The 21,914-nt window shown below is 39.1% G+C and overlaps 1 protein-coding gene across 1 annotated transcript in view; it reads left to right on the top strand.

Moving 5' to 3' along the window:
* Positions 1 to 21,914, top strand: part of nbas (NBAS subunit of NRZ tethering complex) — a 191,864-nt gene that overhangs the window by 18,001 nt on the left and 151,949 nt on the right. The window contains exons 9-18 of the mRNA XM_078399277.1: positions 1,383 to 1,481; positions 3,971 to 4,106; positions 5,405 to 5,467; positions 8,846 to 8,974; positions 12,685 to 12,748; positions 14,704 to 14,897; positions 16,197 to 16,451; positions 18,921 to 19,046; positions 19,548 to 19,699; positions 20,450 to 20,587. Of these exons, the coding sequence (XP_078255403.1) occupies positions 1,383 to 1,481; positions 3,971 to 4,106; positions 5,405 to 5,467; positions 8,846 to 8,974; positions 12,685 to 12,748; positions 14,704 to 14,897; positions 16,197 to 16,451; positions 18,921 to 19,046; positions 19,548 to 19,699; positions 20,450 to 20,587 (1,356 nt within the window). The remainder of the gene's footprint in view (positions 1 to 1,382; positions 1,482 to 3,970; positions 4,107 to 5,404; positions 5,468 to 8,845; positions 8,975 to 12,684; positions 12,749 to 14,703; positions 14,898 to 16,196; positions 16,452 to 18,920; positions 19,047 to 19,547; positions 19,700 to 20,449; positions 20,588 to 21,914) is intronic.

Raw genomic sequence — 21,914 nt, 5'->3', positions numbered from 1 at the left:
GTCCTAACAGATGCTTTGATTCTCATTAATGTTTTTACCATCAGTTTTGTGCACTTTAATAAAAATTTGTCTGACAGGATTTTTGTGCCTTCATAAGACCTGTTGTGTGAGCTCAAATCCATAAGTATTGTGGGGGCCTATAAACAGAGTTACTGGGTTTTTTGACATAATCTTGAACTGGCAACTATAATGTTTACTTTTTTGGTTAATGACATCTAACAGATAACGCAGTTTCAAGGCTTTAATGACATTTCATGCATTGGAGGCGTGGCTGCGTTCTGCAGCTGCGGCTCACCGGCAGTCACTCTGTCTTTTTTTTTGTTTTGTCTATTGTTTAAATGTATCTTTTGATTTATTTTTAACTCTGTTTATGTGGGGGGTGGTGGGGGGGTGGGGGAAACCTTTTTTTCCAATCTCCTCCTCAACGGAGATGCGACCTTTACCGTGTTGTGTCTCCGTTCGCGCTACGGCCTAACACTGTGGAGTCGGCGGCCTCCAGCTGGGATCGACCTTGAAGACTCCGGTCGCAGGGCCTGGACTTACCATCTCGGAGGCTTCGGCCTGCAGACCACAACATCTGGAGTTCGCAGGTCCCTGGCTGGCGACCAGCTTTCGGGAGCTCCAGCCGTAGCAGCTTCGACCGCCCCGGAGCGCGAGGTTTGATCGACCCGCTCGCAGGACCTCCATCGCCCTGCATGGCTCGGCCGCGGCATTTTCCATCGCCCGGTGGGGGCTCAGCCCCTTCATCGGCCTGCTCGGCTCGGCCCTGGGACTTTCCATCGCCCGGTGGAGGCTCAGGACCTTCATCGGCCTGCTCGGCTCGGCCCTGGGACTTTCCATCGCCCGGTGGGGGCTTCAAAAGCCGGGAGCCTCGATCGCCTCGTGGCACCACGGGAGAAGAATGAGGAGGAGATAAGACTTTTCTTTGCCTTCCATCACAGTGAGGGTGTGCCTGGAGCAATCATTGTGATGGCTGTTTGTGTTAAAATTGTAATTGTGTGTCTTGTGTTTTTATTGTCTACTGCAAACGTGAGAGGACGCTGGCGCTATTTGTTCGCCGCGTCTGCGTCAGGACAGTTCGTCTGTTTGTTTTTATGTCATGACTGTTTTTGTAAAGCGCCTTTGAGCACTTGGAAAAGCGCTATATAAAATAAATGTTTATTATTATTATTGGTTACTTGTGCAGTAAAACTTAGTATGTTTAGGCAATTTGAACAATGATTTCCATATGTAACTCAAAGTTTAAATCTAAAAGTTGCACTTGATTTCCTCCTTGACAACGATGTACTGATAGCCTATTAGGTTTTACGTCAAAATCCAAGCTGCTTTTTAGAAACCTTTCTAAAAATTGTAATTCTCGTGTCTTTGCTCCTCCTGTGCAGTGTTGGAACCAATCAAGGTTTTCAAGAAAAACACAGCTTCAACTTTAACAACCATTATTCTCATGGTGTTATCACAGTGATCTATCATTCTGGTCACAGGTAAACTTAGTTTTGTTTTTTTCTTAATTTTAATATTCTTACAGATTATTTGATGTATACCAATACAAAATCTTAAGTTTAAACATATGTGATATGCCCTTTTCTATTATCTAATTTTTTAATTTCTATTAGAGTCACAATGAATGTATAGATTGACTAGAATGACTTTTGCATAATGGTCAACTTCAATTCCATGCACACGTTCAGTTGCAATAAAGCACACAACCATATCGGCATATTATTGACAAACTGTATTAACAACCTCCAGACTACCCCATGTTGTGTGGGTCGAGTGCTTTGGGGGGAATTTCTTTCTAATGCACAGATGACCTGGCTCTAATTTGTAAATATTTGGATAAATGGTTAACTGACTCACTTGAAGTATAATATTCAAAGTATTAAGAATGTTTTGCTTTGATTTTATTTTGAACTTTTTCAAGAAGCATATCAAATCATTGCTAAGATGTGAAATTAATTCAATCATTAAGTGTGATGCATGATCGATCTCTTTCACATAGAAAAATGGGTGCAGTGGTGGGCCATTCAGCCATTCGATCAGCACCGCCATTCAATAGACAATGGACAATTGGTGCAGGAATGGGCCATTCAGCCATTCGAGCCAGCACCGCCATTCAATATGATCATGGCTGATCATCTAAAATCACTACCCCGTTCCAGCTGTTTCCCCATATCCCTTGATTCCTTTAGCCCTAAGAGTAATTCCGTTAGCCCTTAAGTGGGGATATTTAATTTTCATGTTCCTTTTTTTAAGTACAAGGGCTGAACAGACCAATTCACAATTTACATTCTTTGTGGTGCAGGGCAATTTTATTTTTGATACATTTTTTTAAAATTTTATTTATTTATTTAAAAAAAAAATTTATTTATAGTATTTTCAATAGGCATACAAAAATACATAAGTGGATAAATATAAGGGAATACATAAGCATAAGCAATGGCAATGTATAACATAAATATCCCCAGGTTGTGTAAAACAAATTGTTATCTATACCTAGAAGATATGTCGGTATATATATGAAAAAGATAAGGATAAAAGAAAAACGAAAAGAGAGCGAAAAAGAAGAAAAAAGAGAGGAAAAAAAACCAAAACAAAAAAAACCCCACAAAAAACACAAAAAACAACAAAAAAAAAACCAGACTGTACCAGGTGGTTAACGAAAACATAGTAGTGTCGCCCACTCCAATCCCCTCTACTTGCATAAAGCAATATCAAGAAGAACGAAAAAGGTTGGAATAAGGTCACATTACATGATATGAAAATATTGAATAAATGGCCTCCAAGTCTGCTCAAATTTGATCGACGGTTCGTAAACAGTACTTCTAATCTTTTCCAAATTTAAGCATGAAATAGTTTGAGAAAACCAATGAAATAAAGTAGGAGGATTGATTTCTTTCCAATTCAACAAAATAGATCTTCTGGCCATTAATGTAAGAAAAGCAATCATCCGACAAATGGGGGGAGATAAACAAGTAGAGTCTATCATTGGTAAACCAAAAATTGCAGTAATGGGATGGGGCTGTAGATCAATATTCAAAACCGTAGACAAAGTACTGAAAATGTCTTTCCAGTACCTTTCCAAGGAAGAGCATGACCAAGAGAAGCTATCTCAGAGTGACATCTATCACATATAGGATTTATATGGGAATAAAAACGAGCCAGTTTATCTTTGGACATATGAGCCCTATGAACGACTTTAAACTGTATCAAAGAGTGTTTAGCGCATATAGAAGAAAAGTTAACAAGTCGAAGAATTTTATTCCAATTGTCAATAGGGATAGTAAGATTAAGTTCTCTTTCCCAATCATTCTTAATTTGAATCTAAATTCTTATAAAGTGGGACTCATGAATATGATAAAGTGTCAGGAAGTCGAAGCAACAAGGTTGCACTGTCATGCACTCAACTATTGCAACTGCAATTTGAAAGATATCTGGGGTGGAGGGAGTGGAGGTAGTAGAAGATCTTTGAATCAAATTGTTCCAATAACTTGAAATTTGTATTCTGGCAAAATCTTGAAATCCAGTTGAATGAATTTTAACAAAACTCCAATGATCAATAAAATATTAGTTTGCTTTACCTCTGTGATTTTAACATAGGGAAGAAATAGTACCTGAGCAATATAACCAAATAATTCAAAATGTGGAGGAAAATAAAATGTGGTTCAAATTGAAGGTAGACACAAAATGCTGGAGTAACTCAGCGGGTCAGTCAGCATCTCAGGAGAGAAGGAATGGGTGACTTTTCGGGTTGAGACCCTTCTTCAGACTGATTCAAAATAATAATTCAAAAAACAATTCAAAATAATCATTACTAATCCATTACTAATTTACTATAGATCTGAAAGAGATACAAAATTTTAATTTGAAATACAATAATGAATGAATAGTATAATAGCAGTATTTAATGTTTTCATCTTCCATTTACATGAAATGATCTTAAACTCTCAGTGCATAATTTATATGAATATAGGCTGCTGCTCGTTGGAGGCTGTGAAATCAAAGAAGGCGTCTCAAAAGCCACGAGCTATGGAATAACATCTTGGCGTCTTCTTTCTGCTGCACCATTTTACAAGCAGGTCACCAACTGTGAAGATGATGTTGGTGCTGTAAGTAGAAAATGTTCTATTTCTGTTGGATAGGTTTTTGCATAATCAGTTTTAGTTTGATTAGTAATTGTATGTGAAATTACTGTTTGAACTTCTTATCAGAATTTAGAGTACATTGAAGTTAACTAGCTGTGAATTTAATGGGCTATGTGTTGTAATTAAGATCTATTGATTATTTTGCTTGGTTGTTCTTCAAAAGATGGTTTTGAAATTATGTAGTTCCAAATCTGTCCCAAGAATTTCAAATTCCATTTTAAAAGGTTTTCTTTACACATGAAAGTAATCAGTGTTACTACATGGGAATACGGCAAAGCCATCATTCCTCACCAACCTGCATGGTTTTCATATATGCAGTAAGATATAGGAATTATTGTTCAGTTTAATTTGCTCCTCTGTAATATTCACTTTAATTAGAGTGATACAGCATGGTAACGGGCCTTTCTACCCACTGAGTCTGATCATTGCCCATCCATTTACACTAATCCTACGTTAATCCCATTTTATTCTCCCTACATTTTCATCAACTCCCTCCACCCCCAGATTCTATCACTTGCCTATACATGAGGAACTATTTATAGGGAAGAGTTAACCTACCAGCCCGCACATCTTTGGGATGTGGGTGGAAACGGGAGCATCCAGAGAAATAACCGTAGAGTTTGCAGATAACTCTACTCAGGCGGGGCCCATGATCGGGATTGAACCCAGGTTTCTGGAGCTGTTACTCAGCAGCTTTACCAGCTGCGCCACCGTGCCGCTGCCAGATACTAAAAAGGTACCTTGCTGTGGATCCACTGTTCATAAATAGGCAATATTGTGAAGGTCAAATAAGTGCTTCAAAACTATAACAAGTCATCCAAATAAAAATAGAAATGTGACGATAATCTGGCCATCCTCTCAGTGATATCTTCTGCATGAAAAATTCTCCTTACCAGACCCCTTCAGTTCATAGAAATGTTTAGCATCATGAGGGGAGTTGCATGTATTAGTGCATTTCTTTTCCCCTCGGGCCTGGCCTACTAGGATTATTCAGTGTAAATGAAACGCAAGTGTAGGACATGTATAACACGAGCTTCCTCGCCTCAGGTCCCTCCATGCATGGATGTAGAGTCACTGTCACAAACACATTATTACAAACTCTGTTACCAATGGGTGGAATGGCCTAATTCTGCTCCTGCATGTTATGATCTTATGATTACACTTAAAGTAACTCTTGCAGAAACAAATTTTTCTCAACATTTCTATATCAAAAAATCGTATTTAAACTTTCAACTAACATGCATCTTGTGCTTTGCTGCCAGTGTCAAAGATCTTTATTACGGATGCTGAACATTCGACCCTTCTGGCGACGGCAACCAGAGCAGGTAAGATTGTATGGACAATGTGGTTGTGTAGGCTGCTGAGTCAAGGGAACTTCAGTTGTTTTTGGTTTTCAATTAGAAAAACCCCCCAAATAATTAATGCTATTTTACTAGACCATTAGATCATCCTTTTATTACATAAAAAGCAGTGATAATGTAAAGGTAAATGCGTTCTATGTACAATTCTCTTTTCATTCCTCCCCCTACTCTTTCCCCAGCATCAGGCTATCTCCTTTTTCTGTTTTACCCTCCAACTATCTTCTTCATTTTTTCTCTATTGATCTATAAAAGCTGTGTATGTCTGTGCATGCACTCACATACATTCATTTCATTCTATTTAACCTCTCTCCTCTTTGTTTTAACCCCTCTGTTGCCCTTCTTGCTCCACCATGTTTTCTTATTCTGCTAGATTTGTTTGCAAACTAATTGACACTTAAATTTAGATCTATTTTGCTGGCTTCATATTTCAAGTCAGAAAGAGCCACTGCAGGACATTTTTTCTTGTGAATTTAGTCATGTAGCAAGGAGAACGGAGCAGCAAAAAATAATGATAAATGTGCATTTTGTGGTATGGTTATAAAATTATTGCTAAGATTTAAAAATTGGTTTTGTTGCACCTCTTAAAATCTAATCCCATTATGGGTTCAATGTGAGCATACTAAAGTATGAATACAATCTAATTATATTTGCATCTGTTAATTGACCACATTTTGCTGATCTGGTCTCCAGTGCACAGAATTGCAACCTTTGGTATCACCAGACCGAGCCAGACTTGAGCTGCAGCTTGAATGGAAGTTGAACATCCAGTATCACAATGAGCGATCCCTAATCCAGCAACACCTGTAAAGCATTAACAGTTTTCTGACTGTCAAAGTAGAGGGTAATTTAATAGTGGTGATATTTTTTTTTAACTTAAAATTGGAGTTCATGATTACTTCTTTAAAAATAAAAGAAAGTCAAGTTAACGAAAAATTCCTGAAAATGCACACAGAAACATGTAAGCAAATTTACTTTTTATAAACAAAGTAATTTAGCTTCCCGAAGATAGACACAAAAAGCTGGAGTAACTTAGTGGGACAGCAGCATCTCTGGTGAGAAGGAATGGGTGACGTTTCAGGTCGAGACCCTTCTTCAGCTTAATCTGCTACTCCTAATCTGCTTTCCACTAATTTTTCAAACAAAATTGCAGTGATTTCCCATTTATGCTGGGTAATTTGAAAAAACTAATGTTCATCTGTGTAGCTACATCTAGTGATGGAGTGAATTGACTTATGCAGAATTTGGTATCGAAGTCTGTCCAGGAGTCGAGTTTGTCACATATACTTACCTTGTTATCGATTGAATTTTGAAGCAGTCTTTTGTCTGAAGCAATAGATTCAAGCAATAGATGTCTGTGTTTTCAGTAAATTGGAGAGTGTGTCAGGGAGCATTTGCCAATTTCTTAACAGTGACTCTGTTTTTATTTTAACCTAATCTGAATGTTAACAAGACTAAAATTAAAATGTCTTGATACGTTTAACTTGCACAATATATTTTGGAAATGTATTTTTAATTCTGTTCATAATACAACTGCAGTGTTGGGCTGCATGCCAGGTAGCAGGTTTCCTTTCAGATGAGCTTCTCAGCCTTTAAGGTTGAAGATGATAAAAAAAAAAAAAATTATTTACATTTTCTAATGTGCTCTTTTTTAAAAAAAAAACATCTTTCGTTCTCTGTATTTTACTTCTACATATAATTTGGTATTGAACTCTATACTGTAACTAACTCTTCTTGATTCTGAGAAAATGGAACAGTACAGAATAGGAACAGTCCCTTCAGCCCATGAAGTCTGTGCCCACCACGATGCCAAATGAAACTAATCCCACCTGCTGCATGTGATCCATATCCATCCACTCTGCATGTTCATGTACCTGTCTAAATGCTTTTTAAATAGAGTAAATCAGTGGGACAGGCAGCATCTCTGGAGAGAAGGAATGGGCGACGTTTCGGGTCGAGAGATAAAATGTAATTGGAGACAGTAAGAATGGTAGGAGAACTGGGAAGGGAGAGGGGATGGAGAGAGAGGGAACGCAAGGGCTACAGAAGTTAGAGAAGTCAATGTACATACCACTGGGGTGTAATCTACCTAAGTGAAATATGAGGTGTGTTTCTCCAATTGTCCAATTCTCCAACTGACAATGGAGGAGGCCCAGGACAGAAAAGTCAATGTGGGAATGGGAGGGGGAATTATAGTTTTGAGAAACCAAGATATCAGGTAGGTTTAGGCAGACTGAGTGGAGGTGTTCAGCAAAACGATCGTCGAACCTGCTCTTAGTCTCGCCTATATACAGGAGTCCACACCTGGAGCAGCTGATCCAGTAGATGAGGTTGGAGGATGTGCATGTGAACCTCCACCTCACTTGAAAAGACAGTCAGGGTCCTTGGATGGAGTCGAGGGGGAGGTATAGGGAAAGGTGTTGCATCTCCTGCGGTTGCCTGGGAGGGTGTGGTTTGGGTGGGAAGGGACGCGTTGACCAGGGAGCTGCGGAGGGAATGGTCTCTGCGGAAAGCATAAAGGGGTGGAGATGGGAAGATGGGGCTAGTAGTGGAATCCCATTCAAAAATGTCAGAGGATTATGTGCTGTATGCGACAGCTGATGGGGTGGAAGGTGAGGACGAGGGACTCTGTCCTTGTTACAAATGGGGGGAGGGGGAGGAAGAGTGGAGCTGCGGGATATTGAGGAGACCTTAGTGAGAGCCTCATCTATAATGGAATAAGGGAACCTCCGCTCCCTAAAGAATGAGGACATCTCAGATGACCTGGCATGGAATACCTCATCCTGGGCGCAGATGCGGAGTAGACGGAGGAATTGGGAGTAGGGGATAGAGTCTTTACAGGAAGCAGGGTGGGATATCGTATAATTTATGGATTAATGACAGTTTATTTTATGTTTAATAGTGTGATTGGCCTTTAAGGATCAGAGGATTATAGCTTAAGTAATAGAAAATTCTGTGATATTATTCACCTTTAGGTATCAAGGCAGATGTTGACAGCCTGCCTGGTTGCTTTTCCATTCAATTTAAATGTTGATAAAGCTTTGTTTTTTTTCTGTTTGCAGCTTGCTAATAGTGACTATAAAACTTTGCCGGTCCGCTTGTTGACCACAATTAAATCATGGCTTTATATATTTTTTCAAAACAACTTACTGACTGCTCGTGTTGTCATCAGAATTAAATTCTGGGTCGCTTTTATAGAATAGAAACTTAACAATTTAGTAAAACGAACAGTAATATTGAGGACATGCCAATACAAAGTAAAAGGTAAATGTACTTCTACAGGAAGTCTTTGGATTGATGTGGGGTAGTGTGATGATATTTTGCCTCTTGGATCCTATTTTGCAGGATGGTGTTTTCAAAATGAGTTTATCTCCTGATGGGACGCTCCTGGCAGCCATCCATCTCTCTGGTCAACTGAGTTTATGGGAAATACCTTCTTTGAGGCAACAGAAAGAATGGAGGCAGGAAATGCAGGTAATTTATTTTTAATATGGATGAAAAAGAAATGTACTTCCATAATGTATTGCTTTTAATCAAAAGGAGAAAGAAATTTGGACTTTTGTGTATGAAAAGATATTTAAGTTAAGAGATTTAGAGTTCTCTTTTGTATGTATTTGAAGCTGTGTTTCAAAAGAGCTTTATTTCAGGCAATTGAAATATTTGTAATTTTCCTTCTGCTAAGTTAAATCGTGGAGAAGAATGTTTGAAGCAGACAGTAACTGGGGTTGCCAACTGTCCCGTCTTAGCCGGGACATCCTGCATTTTGGGCTAAATTGCTTTATCCTGCACGCGACCGCCCTTGGCCCGTATTCGGCCCTTGGGGGGGGGGCTGTAGGCCCGGACACTTAAGGCCCGGGGGCCGCTGGAGGCCTGGACAGTGTAGGCTAACGGAGTATGTTCAGGGAGCGGGGCCGAGTGTGTTTGCCGAACGGAGGTTGAATAGCAATCCTCCTCCCGGCCCGGGCGGCTACCATTGGTGGAGCGGGAGCACGTGGCCGCTGGCTGGGTGAGGTCACATGGGGTGCGGGGCGGTGACTGACCTTGTCCCGTATTTGGGAGTGAGAAAGTTGGCAACCCCAGAGTAACACATGTTCATATTTCTTTACAACAGAGAAGGAGATCAAATCTGTGTTTCGTATCGCATTCGTATCCCATTCCTCTCCCAATTTTCTCCACAACTTTCTCGCTTCTTCCAAATTTTACCGCTTACCTATCAGCTCACAGGTCTCTGGGATTTGGGAAAAGCACTTGGTCATGAAGCGAATATGGAATGTTGGGGGAGTCCAGATCAAGGGGCCACAGTTTAAGAATAAGGGGTAGGCCATTTAGAACTGAGATGAGGAAAAACTTTTTCAGTCAGAGAGTTGTAAATCTGTGGAATTCTCTGCCTCAGAAGGCAGTGGAGGCCAATTATCTGAATGCATTCAAGAGAGAGATGGATAGAGCTCTTAAGGATAGCGGAGTCAGGGGGTATGGGGAGAAGGCAGGAACGGGGTACTGATTGAGAATGATCAGCCATGATCACATTGAATGGCGGTGCTGGCTCGAAGGGCCGAATGGCCTCCTCCTGCGCCTATTGTCTATTGTCCTTGTGCATCAGAGCTTTGGGATTGAACCTGTTGCTGAAGTTGTCAGGCAGCAGCTTCACCAACTGAGCCATGGCGCTGGGTTTTCAAATTTGCAATCTTTCATTGTGACACTAATGTAGTTACAATGACTTGATTGTAATTGAAGACTAAATTTACAATGCTCTCAAGATTGTCCTTGCTGTAATTTACACCTCCATTCTTTTTGTATCCTAGCCAAGGGGCTGGTAAGCTTTCATAACTAGTATTAAATTTTGTTCATGCACTCTCAGTTTTAATCTATGAATTGGAGGTGAATACTGCTGGTTAGGGTAAAATATTGTCATTCATAATTCCTTTCGAACCGTAAACTGTCTTTCAGAATTCCTTCAGTTAATCCTCTTAACAACAATAATCTTACAATGTTATTGTATAGCACCAGTAATGATGAAGAATTGTCAATATATTTCCAAGTCGAGATGGTGTGCAATTCTGAAAAGCGCCATTGTCTGCTCATGCTTCCAAGTATCTGCTGCTCCAGTCTATCCTAAAGGGCATGGGCATGAAAGATGCTTTCAAAGTAATTATGATGAGTAATTGCTATGCATTATGTAGATAATATAAGGTGCAGTTATGATAAGCCAGTGGTGGGGGGAGTAAATGTTTATAGTAGCGCATGTTATGCAAATCAAACAGGTTGCTTTGTCCTGGATAGTGTTGAACTTGTTGAAGTAGCTGTCATCCAGGTAAAGGGGATGTTGCTGAGTGAGTGAGATATTGTGGAGTCAGCATTAGCATTGTTAAAGGCACTTTTCCTCGCTATTCTGATGGATTTGTTTTCTTTTTGTAATCGGAACAGTTTTTTGTACTGTTGGGTAAATGCCGGTGTTGTTTCTTTACTGAAAATCTTGTTTTGAAGAATGGCTAGTTCTGAAGCACAGGTTTACAGGACTGTGGCCAGAATATTGCCTGGTTTCGTAGCCTTTGCTCAAATTTGCAAAAGACTGATTTCTCTGAAGAAATCATCGACTCCACACTTCTGGCTGAATGTGATTGTAAATGCTTCAGTATTGTCTAATTACAGAGGATGGACATTGTGGCACGTTTACCTCGTAAGACCAGGCTTATCCTCGGTCTGATTCTGTCCAAAGTACTTAAACCCTTCCTTTATCTTCTGCATATGAACGGTGTTAATTGCCCAGACAGTTGATCCCAATCTCCTATCAAGTGCATGAATTTCACAAACACACATGTCTGAGCTAACTGAGCATTATGTCCTTGGCATTTAACAATTGGTTATATTTTTTCCTTAAGCCTTATCAATTAAACTGAATTGAACAAGTTATTTTTGCATTGAAAACGTCAGCTGGTGTACCTTTTCTGAATTCCTTTTGACTTACTCGTCGCCATCTGAGTGTCACCATCATTGCGTTTGCTGAGCCTTGGCCAATATTGCTCAGAAGGCAATTGAATCTTTCCCCCCACCTAACATTGGCAGGTTTGGTCACACAGTTCTATAATTCCTTGATGTTCCCACCTATTGGGTGGAACAATGAAGTAACAGACCATCGCTGGATTTGCCATTGTACCCAGCAGAGGACTGTTGATGTGCAGAGTTGAGGGAATGGATAAACTATGCATCAGGTTCTTGAACTTTTCACCAGGGCTGTTTGATACAGAATCCCAATTAATTTGAATGGGGTGCCGACAATGTGGAGCCTTGGATAAGTCGTTTATTTTTATTTTTAGGTATTTTTAATTCATTTCTAGCAGGTTGAAATATTTTGCTATTTTACATTTTATTGTAAATTATTCCAATGTATTTCAACTGTACCTTTTGAAGACGTTCAATAATACTTCAAAGGCCTTTGATAACGGGACAGGTCAAAAGGTTAACAGACAATTTCAGGCTTGGGTCCTGGCAATCACTCACCCAAAGCCACGTGACTGCACAAATCTTTTGGGATGGCTGCAGAACACTGTCCTCTGGGTTGATTAATCCGCTGAAGCTGTAAGTGCACCCTGCTTTGAAAATATCCAGGGAGTTTATGATGAAAACCCAGGTGCTGATGGTGCTGGAAATGTGCATCAAAAGCATTTGGCACCAATGAAGACAGAAGATGATTAATATTCAATCTGATGAATGGTTCTGATCTTGATCAAGAAATGTATACATCATTCTGTGTCTGCTATTGGTGGTGAATTAGTTTTGTTCCGAGGTCTGGACAATTTATTCAAACTACATTTATTATTACTTTTCAGTGGAAAGACAATTTTTGAGATGTATGAATATTGTTTTGTTAGTGTTTGGGATTCTATTATTTATGCAATATAACACCGACTGGTAGCGTACATTAGTTAATCAGCGCACACTTTACCCATGGTTAGGACATTTTTAATTCGGACCATTTCATGGTAACTCAGACAGGAACTTTAGTCAGTTTAAATATAATGCTACAAAATAATTTTTAAAACACACTTTTCTCAGTCGAGAGCAATGATCAAGATGGGAACAATTTTTATAACAGCTATAAGAGGACAGCAAAACTTCTTGTATAAAATTTACTGATCCTTTTTTCTGTATGAGTGAAATGTTTTACTTTCAAATGTTTTTCCCAGGATGGGTTTGATGCCATTAATCCTGAGTGGTCAAAATCAGTGGAAAAGAGGAGGAAAATGAAGGGTAAGAGATATTCTGAAACATTTTTGAGAATTTAGTTTTGGTAACCATCGGATTTTGCAAGATTGAATGGATAATTCAATTTTTTAAATCTTTTGTATTTCAATTCTATTTAATGAGCATGCAAACTTTTCATTTGAAAGTCCTGTACTCTTTTATTTGTTTGATTTCAATGAAACAACCTTTAGGGTGCAGTTGGATTTAAATATATATTTTTAAAAAAGCAGAAAGCTGCAGATGGACAATTGAAAAATAAAGAATTGCTAGCACATCTTGGCTAGTCCTTTATCTCTGGTCACAGGATATCTTGTCTACCTGGTATTTTTAATATTAAATTTATTTTTCTATATATTTAATAATCTATTTAAACTTATCTTGTTTAATTATCTTGGAAAAGATTGGATTTTTATGCAAACGGAAAACAAAGTGCTGGAGAAACTCAGCTGGTCAAGCAACATTTGTGCAGGGTAATGGACAGACAACATTTGGGTCATGGGCCCTTTGGACTGATGGCGTATAGGCAAGAAAGCTGGTAAAGATACACGAGGAGAACTTTACCTGAAATTAGAGAATTCAATGTTCATGCTGTTGGGTTGTAGGCTATCAAAGTGGTACATGAGACACTGTTCTACCAATTTGCATGTGGCCTCACTTCAGCAGTGGAGGAGGCAGAAAACAGAAAATGTTTATATGAATTGCAAGGGGAATTAAAAAGACTAGCAACTGTGAATTCCAGCAGGTCTTTGTGAGCTGCGTGCAAGTGTTGCTTAGTCCATGCTTGGTCTCACTGAGGAGGTAACATTGAGAGACCGAATGCAATAGATGAAGTTGGATGAAGTGCAAATAAACCTTTGTCTTACTGGAAAGGCTGCTGTGGTCCCTGAATGGAGGTGAGAGTGGTGGTGCAGTGACAGGTGTTGTATCCCTTGTGGTTGCAGAGGAAAGTACCCGAGGAAGGTTGAGTGAACCAAGTGATCACGGTGAGAAAGTTCTCCGCAGAACGTGGAGAGCCACATAACTGGTGGTGGATGATGTTGCAGGTGGTAGAAAAGTTGGAGATTAATGATTTGGATGTAGAAGATGATGCTGTGAAAGCTGAGGATCAGGGTAATTCTATCTGAGAAACTGATGCCAAGTTCTCTGTCTCCAGCTGTGGGGTTGGATGAAGCCAAGTGTAAAGTAGACAACCATCTTGCCAAACATTTTTGCTCTGTCCGCAAGGCTTGATGGAGATCCCAGTGGCTAGTCACTTCAATTCCTCTTCCCATTCCTGTACTGACCTTTCTGTTCTCGCTCCTCCTCTGCCAGAATGAGGCCACGGGCAAACTGTCAGAATAGCATCTCGTAATTTGCTTGTGTAGCCTAGAAATCAATGGCATTATTATTGCATTCTAATTTCAGGTAACCACCCTCCTCATCTGCCCCATTTCCCTCTCCGCCTCCCCCCACCCCAACCTTTCCATGTGCACACCTTTCTCCCACTTCCCTGTCACTCAATTCCTTCCTCACGTCCATCTGCTCATCTCCCACCCCTCCCTACCCTGTCCCCTGCTTTCCTTTTTGTTTCCCTTCTCCCCCTCCCCTAATCCCCTGTTCTCTTCCACCCATGATCCTTCCCTCTGGTTTCACATTTCACTCCTCTTTCTTATCTGGTTCCTCATCTGCTTCCTTTTGTCTCCACTGTTACTATCTCCACCCATCTGCTAATCATCCCTCCTCCACTAAATCCACCTATCACTTGCTAGTTCTCGCCCTACCCATTCCCCTAACTTTTTTTTTACCGACTTTCGCCTCTCCATTCCAAAAGGCTGAACAAGGGTCCCAACCCAAAACATCGTCTGTCCATTAATCTCCACAGCTGCTGCCTGCTGAGTTTCTCCAGCACTTTATGCTTTGCTTAAGATTCCAGCATCTGCAGTCTCTTGTCTCTTGATTTCTTACATTATCTCATCTTTTAGATAGATCATCTTTTTATCCCCTCAACGATGTAAACTGGTGGGCGGATAATGGAGTCATTCTGTCTCGCTGTTCTGGTGCTCTAACTGTTTCCTCTGTGAAAACGTTGAAAAACTTGCTTGGACAGTCTTGTGAATGGTTTGAACCTTCACCTCAAGTCACTGCAGTACATGACGGGAGCTTTATGACTTTAGAGGTACTGATTATAACATATGGATTTGTATAACATTTGTGAATGTCTATATCTTTAAATTTGCAAGGTCTGTTAGAAAAGTGTAATGATTCCTTAATTTGACTTTTAATTTTTTATGTCTTTCATCGTATTGTAATCAATGTTTTATCACAAATATGTGAATATTTTCAGTGGACATGATTACGTTTCCTCTCCAACTTACTGAAAACACATTTGCAGGCCAATTTCTATCATAATAAAGAAGCAGCCCTTGTTATCCCTCATCTCCAACCTCTTTCCTGCCCAAAATCCTTGATTGCAGTGTCGTCTTGTATATCACTGTCCAACTTCTCCAGATCTCTATGTTTATGAAAGTCTCCAGCAGGGTATCTGCCTCTGCAAGAAAACCAAGATTACCAAAGTCAAGGAGGATCAGTATCCCACCTCCTGTTCATGGCCTGTCAGCAGCTTTTGACAACATCTTTAACATATCACACCCCTTCACTGTCACGGTCATACAATGAGTTGACTCTTGTAGATGGACACAAAATGCTGGAGTAACTCAGCGGGACAGGCTGCGTCTCTGGAGAGAAGGAATGGGTGACGTTTCGGGTCACGACCCTTCTTCAGACTGTGTTTGCCTTGTTCCATTCTTATCTATTCAGTCAGTCAGAGAATCACCTGCTGTGACTTTGCTTCCAGTTTTCAGCCTGTTACCTTTGATGATCCCAAAGAATCTATCATTAGCTCCTCGCTTTTCTCAACTACGTTATTTCCCTTGGTGAGAGCATTTGAAAACTTGTTTGTTTCCATGGATCCCCTAACTACATGCTTGATAAATGGGAAAGAGAAATATACATTATAGACATTGCTAGATCTTTGGGAACAACTTGGAATGTATTTTTTATTTTGCCACTGAGTGGAATATCTGGCCCATTATGTGAATTGAATGAGAAAGATTATTATTTAATATTTACAAATGTTAACTGTGTATGTGTCAAATTGGCATGACCTGGATCTTAATATATCCCTGCTTACTTGTCCCTTGGCGCATAAGTTAGGTTTAGTATTTAACAAGAAGATGTGGATATTTAAATGCTTAAGGCTTCCATGGTCCATTGTAATGTATATTCTATTATCTATTTCAATATCCTCCGAAATAGGCTAGCAAGCCTCACCATTTTTTGTAGTAGAAAATATAGTTTATCTTTACTGCATGCTACAGGTTCCTTCCCAAAATTGAACCCAGGTGGTAAATAGGTAATGCATGTCTAGGTAATTACCTTCATTTAAATGTACAATTTGAATTGTTGCACTTTGCAGTGTGAAGTAAAGCTAGCTCTCAAGAGGCATCATATGGAAAATAATTCATTAGACGATGATGGTGAGGAAGACTCTGACTCTGATGATGAATGTTCTGCCAAGGCTCGATACTTTGGCTATGTAAAGCAAGGCCTGTATTACTTGACAGAAATGGAGCGATTTGCGCCACCTCGAAAGCGACCACGAACGATCACCAAAACCTACAGGCTAGTAAGTTTGAGGTCCACAACTCCAGAGGAGCTTTATCAAAGAAAGGTCAGTATAAAGATGAAAACGGGAAATGACGAAGAAATATATTGAAGAGTTATTGTAAATCTAATTCAAAATAATATTGGCAATTGTGCTGGATCAAATTTGGTTGATTTTTATATTTATCTATGAACAGCATTGCATAACGAATGTAGTACGCATGTACACACACACACACACACACACACACACACACACACACACACACTTATATTGTATATCTATTAATGTATATTATTCTCTTGCAGGGGAGGGGGATGTGGGGGGGTCGGACTGATTCTGGGGGATGAGAAGGGTGCTAGTCCAATGCAGGAGAGATTTGGAGCCGATTGGGGTTGTGGTTCAAATGCAAAGGTTATTTGAGTATAATCTGAGTGGGATCTTGCTTTGCATTGCAGGGGAGGGAGATGTGGGGGGTCTGACTGATTCTGTGGGAGGGGGAGTCTGGAAATAATTTAACCTGCCGCCGTACAGCCTGCTCCGCCTGCTGCTCAGTTACTTAAGAACCTTTAGTGACAACGGTTGTCTAGTCTAAACCTAATGCTGGAGATATGCAACGAGTCAGATAAAACTGTGGAGATAGAAACAGTTAATGATTCGTGTTAATGAAAATGTGCTCTCTCCAAAAATAATTTTGCTTGTCTTTGGAGGTCTTGGTTTTGTGACCATCTTGACTGCAAACTGCCCATCGGACCATTTTCATGGGCAATGAGTTATTAAATCACTTTATTTAATATTATCATCCCATTTTGCAAATATCTAAGTTTGCGATCTTAATTTTAACCTTGGATGCATTTCCTTGATCGCACTTAAAATGTAATCTATTTAAATATGTATTAGATTTTTCCCCGGAGGGTTTTTGCCGTTGGCTTTCCAATCTCCCCATGCTTGTTTGGCATTAAAAATTGTATTCCAACAGATTTCCCTTGTGTGTTTTGATTTGCCAATAGCTGCTGATATTTGGAATGATAACACCAATGTACTAAGTACGCATCTGCATTCAGCAATTTATAGTATCCTCCCATTGGAGAGCATACACAAAATGTACAACTTAGTATCATTTCTCGGCTGCGACCAGTGCTGTGCAGGCAACTCCTCAGGAAATTAACAGCTAGATAATTAATACTGTTGTTGAATGTAAACAGATCAATTATACTAATTCCCCAAAGCATAATTATTGCTGCTCAGAAGAAAAAAATGACAGACATGTTGTCTGTACTATAACACTCTCAATTTAACCTGATAAAATCCCATAATTATTATCAAGTTTATTTCTTTCATGATTAATCACAAGTGTTGATAAATATTAAGATTCCAAATAAATAAATGTTCAGCATCCCCAAATATGTCACTGATAACTTCAATCTGCTTGGGAAAACGTTTCTTAAGACTATGCCACAAGAGGTGTCAGCACTTGAGTAAAGTAAGGCTTGAGCAGTCGTTCTCCACCACCTCTGCGAGAATCTAGTTACTCGCCAACTATAGAAAGCCCTATTGAACTCTTGTAAATGTCATGTCCACTTAAGGTGTTAAATCTGTTTCCTTGATGCCAATTGAGACCTCGCATTTCAGAAAGTGTATAAGAAAATAACTGCAGATGCTGGTACAAATCGAAAGTATTTATTCACAAAATGCTGGAGTAACTCAGCAGGTCAGGCAGCATCTCAGGAGAGAAGGAATGGGCGACGTTTCGGGTCGAGACCCTTCTTCGCCCCGAAACGTCGCCCATTCCTTCTCTCCTGAGATGCTGCCTGACCTGCTGAGTTACTCCAGCATTTTGTGAATTATGCATAACAAATTATTTTGTTTTGTTAACTTTTTGAATATAATGAAAAAAGAAGGAAATAATCTACCAGTGACGGAAGTCTGTTGTGGATTCATATTTTTGAGTAAAGATCTTTTTGTCAGAATTGAAGGAAGGCAAGGCAGACCAGTTAAAGTGAGCAGATGTCCTTCACGGGAGGACATTTAATATACCAGGCAGAAACAACGAACTGCAGATGCTGCTTTACCAAGCAAAGACACAAAATGCTGGAGTAATTCAATGGGTTAGGCAGCGTCCCTGGAGAACATGGATTGGTGACGTTTCAGTTTGGGACCCTTCTTCAGAATCAGTCTGAAAAAGGGTCCTGACCCAAAACATCACCTGTCCATGTTCTCAATGGGTTGCTTTCTGAACCGCTGATTTACTCCATCACTTTGCATCTTTCCTAATGTACTGGGAATTCTCTTATAACAATCTGGTAGTTATATGATGAGCATTACTGCTAATATGTTTTTTTCCCTTTTTCTATACTAAATTAGTGATTTAAAGTATTTAATCTATTTTTACTGTTATGTAATTACTTTGTTTAAAACAAACATAACAAAAAGTGATTGTATTGGGGAGAAATATTTTAGTTTTAGATTTAAGAGATCATAAATCAGAATATACATTATTTGTTTTTGCCTTATTTTTAAATAATATTTCTTCAGATTGATAGTGAAGAATATGGTGAAGCTTTAGCTCTTGCACAAGCCTATGACCTTGACAGTGACCTGGTATATCAAAGACAATGGAGAAAATCGCTTGTCAATATTGCATCTATTCAGGACTACCTGGTATGTTTTATACATAAGATTTAAATGTTTCACAGCAGATTACCTAATTTTGCATGAATCCATTTTGCTTACAATTTTTTTGTATTTTAGAAATGTTTATTTTGCTCAGATATTTGCTCTATTTTGTATGATTACAGAAAGATAATTTCAGCTCGAATAACTCAAAATTCCTTTGTGCATCTTGAACCCAACCCACTTAGAAAGCTTGCTTTAATGGATTTACAGATAACTTGTCCCATCTGTCATGATCCTTTTGTATTTCAGAGATGAGTGAATTCCTCACTTGGAGCTTTTGTACCTTCTAACAAAGAGCAATACATGTTTTGGCATTATTGTTTTATTGTTATGAGGTTCATCTCTCATAGTGAACCCCGCAAGTGTTACCTCAAAACTCCCACTGGTTTCTGAATTGTATTTTAGATGTTTCACATCATGCATTGTCAAATTATACGGTTTAATTGTTATTCATTTAAGTTTTCTAACTTCTCATTCTACGTTTAGAGTAAAATTAAAAAACGTTCCTGGGTCCTGCACGAATGTGTGGAAAGAGTTCCTGGAAATGTTGATGCGGCCAGGGAGTTGCTTCAGTATGGACTGAGAGGCACTGACCTTGAAGCACTTATTGCCATTGGGAAAAGAGAAGATGGAGGCAGGTTTGTCATGTAATTATTCGGCTGTATAACTTTCTCCTCCTCATTCCCCACTTGTGTCATGTAACATTTAGTTATATTTCTCAGGATGACATTTATTTTTAAATTTCCAAAGTTATTGAAATCTAGGTGAAATTTTCCTATTACTTTGTTTTGGTTTTAGTTAAAAGCTGCATTAAATTATTTTGTATATGATAAAGAACTTTGTGGCAAGCATATCTTGTTTTGACATGGATCAATATTTTCTCATTCTTGGTCATTTTTATTTAGTTTTTCTTACATAGTTCATTTGTTATATATTAAAAATATTACTGCAGTTTGCAAGGTGGTAAATTATCTTAATGTATTCTATACTCCTGTTTTAGTCTAATTTATTTCAAATAAGATTTGCTTTACTTTTAAGTTTACCAGTAAGTAGGTTGCAGTTTATAAGTCAGCATATCCAGAACTTAAGATTCAAGGCACAATGGTTCCACTTTAATTATTTGAATCTCATTAGTAGAAAATGTCATGGATATCTTTACAGCACCCATAAAATCCACTGTTTTACTGCAACCCCTGGAAAATATAGGCCACAGGAGCAATAATTTTACACAATGTTATAAAATCTGGCAGTAAAATGGCATATTAATCTTTTATCTGATAGAATTATTGCAGTTCATTACAAAGGTAGTAGGTTTATAATTGTGTGTATAATGGAATTTGAAACACCACATGTTTCTTGGGAGAATTTTTCATTTTCACATTTAACAGATTCATTTTGCCTGGAGATGTGGACATTGATGAAATTCCCTACGAGGATTACATGTCACCAGTTGAAGAGATGCAGAAAAGGAAGGAGAAAGAGGCTAGAAAGAGGCAGGAGCTGCTACAGATGGTGGATTTTTCCATGTAAGTCCATGTGTTGCATTATTGCCCCGGCTTTCAGTTCCCAACAGAGAGTGGTAAAGTTAGAAATGGAGTAGAATTCTTTAAAAAAAACATTTTATTATTATCTTTGCTACTCCTCTGTTCCTGAGTTATCTGCCATGGAAGAGTTCAGGGATTTATTTTATATCTATTTGCTGTTCTTGTCAAAATATGATCTAAAATGCACTCATTTCTTTCTTAGAATTCACTACTTCTGTGCCTCTCAGAATTATAAATGCTGTAAGCACACATTTGAGTGTGTGGCCCAATGGTAATTGAGTTTAGTAATGAAGAAAAGCTAATTGAATCTCTACTATTCCATGTTCATTTTTTAGGGAGCATATTTTGAGTTTGAAAGAACAATAAGCTTAAGAAAGATCTAGGGACATGACATTTGTGACGAAATCAGCTTCATGTCCCAAGATGTCACTCATGCGTCTGACATTAGGCTGTGCGATACATAAAATTGAATTTATTTATTATTTGATTGAAAGATACAGCATGGAAACAGGCTATTTGACCAACAGAGACTACACTAATCATCTGTGTAGGAAAGAACTGGAGATGCTGGTTTCAATCAAAGATAGACACAAAATGCTAGAGTAACTCAGCGGGACAGGCAGCATCTCTGATGAGAAGGAATGGATGACATTTCGGTTCGAGATTCTTCTTCGGACTGATCTGACTTTAGTCTGACCCGACCTGACCCATTTCTTCTCTCCAGAGATGCTGTTTGTTCCGCTGAGTTACTCCAGCATTTTGTGTCTTATCTTTCACACCAATCATCGTTCTGCTGTTCACACTAATCCTAGGGGCAATTTACAGAGGCCTATGAACCTGCTAGCCCGCACATCTTTGGGATGTGTGAGGAAACCCAAGCTGTCACAGGGAGAATGTGCAAACTGCACAGACAGCACCCGAGGTCGGGATTGAATCTGGGTCTCTGGTGCTGAGGAAACAGCTGCATGACTGCTCTGACCTGGTATATTGCTCAAAGTTTCCAATGCAATTCCAGTTTAGTAATATTTTCTGGAATTTTGTCACTGCAGGCAGCCTCAGCAATTAAGGTTAAATTTATTATTTCTTTGGAACCCTATTTCTTTGAATGTGGTTTTATTGTTTTGTAGCATATTACCATTGCCCAACAGGTTGCATTTTAGTGTTACATCAATCGTCAATACAAAGTTAAATTCAAGCTGCTTGGCTTTGTGACTCATGGTACATTTCTGGTATCCAGAAATATGTATCAAAGGTTTCAAAGGTCTTTTATTGTCATGTGTACCAATTAGGGTACAGTGATATGCGAATT

This window comes from Rhinoraja longicauda, chromosome 5 (assembly GCF_053455715.1).
Source record: "Rhinoraja longicauda isolate Sanriku21f chromosome 5, sRhiLon1.1, whole genome shotgun sequence".
NCBI classification, from domain to species: domain Eukaryota; kingdom Metazoa; phylum Chordata; class Chondrichthyes; order Rajiformes; family Arhynchobatidae; genus Rhinoraja; species Rhinoraja longicauda.
The sequence above is the reverse complement of the archived record's forward strand: the minus strand, read 5'-3'. Positions and strand labels throughout refer to the sequence as shown.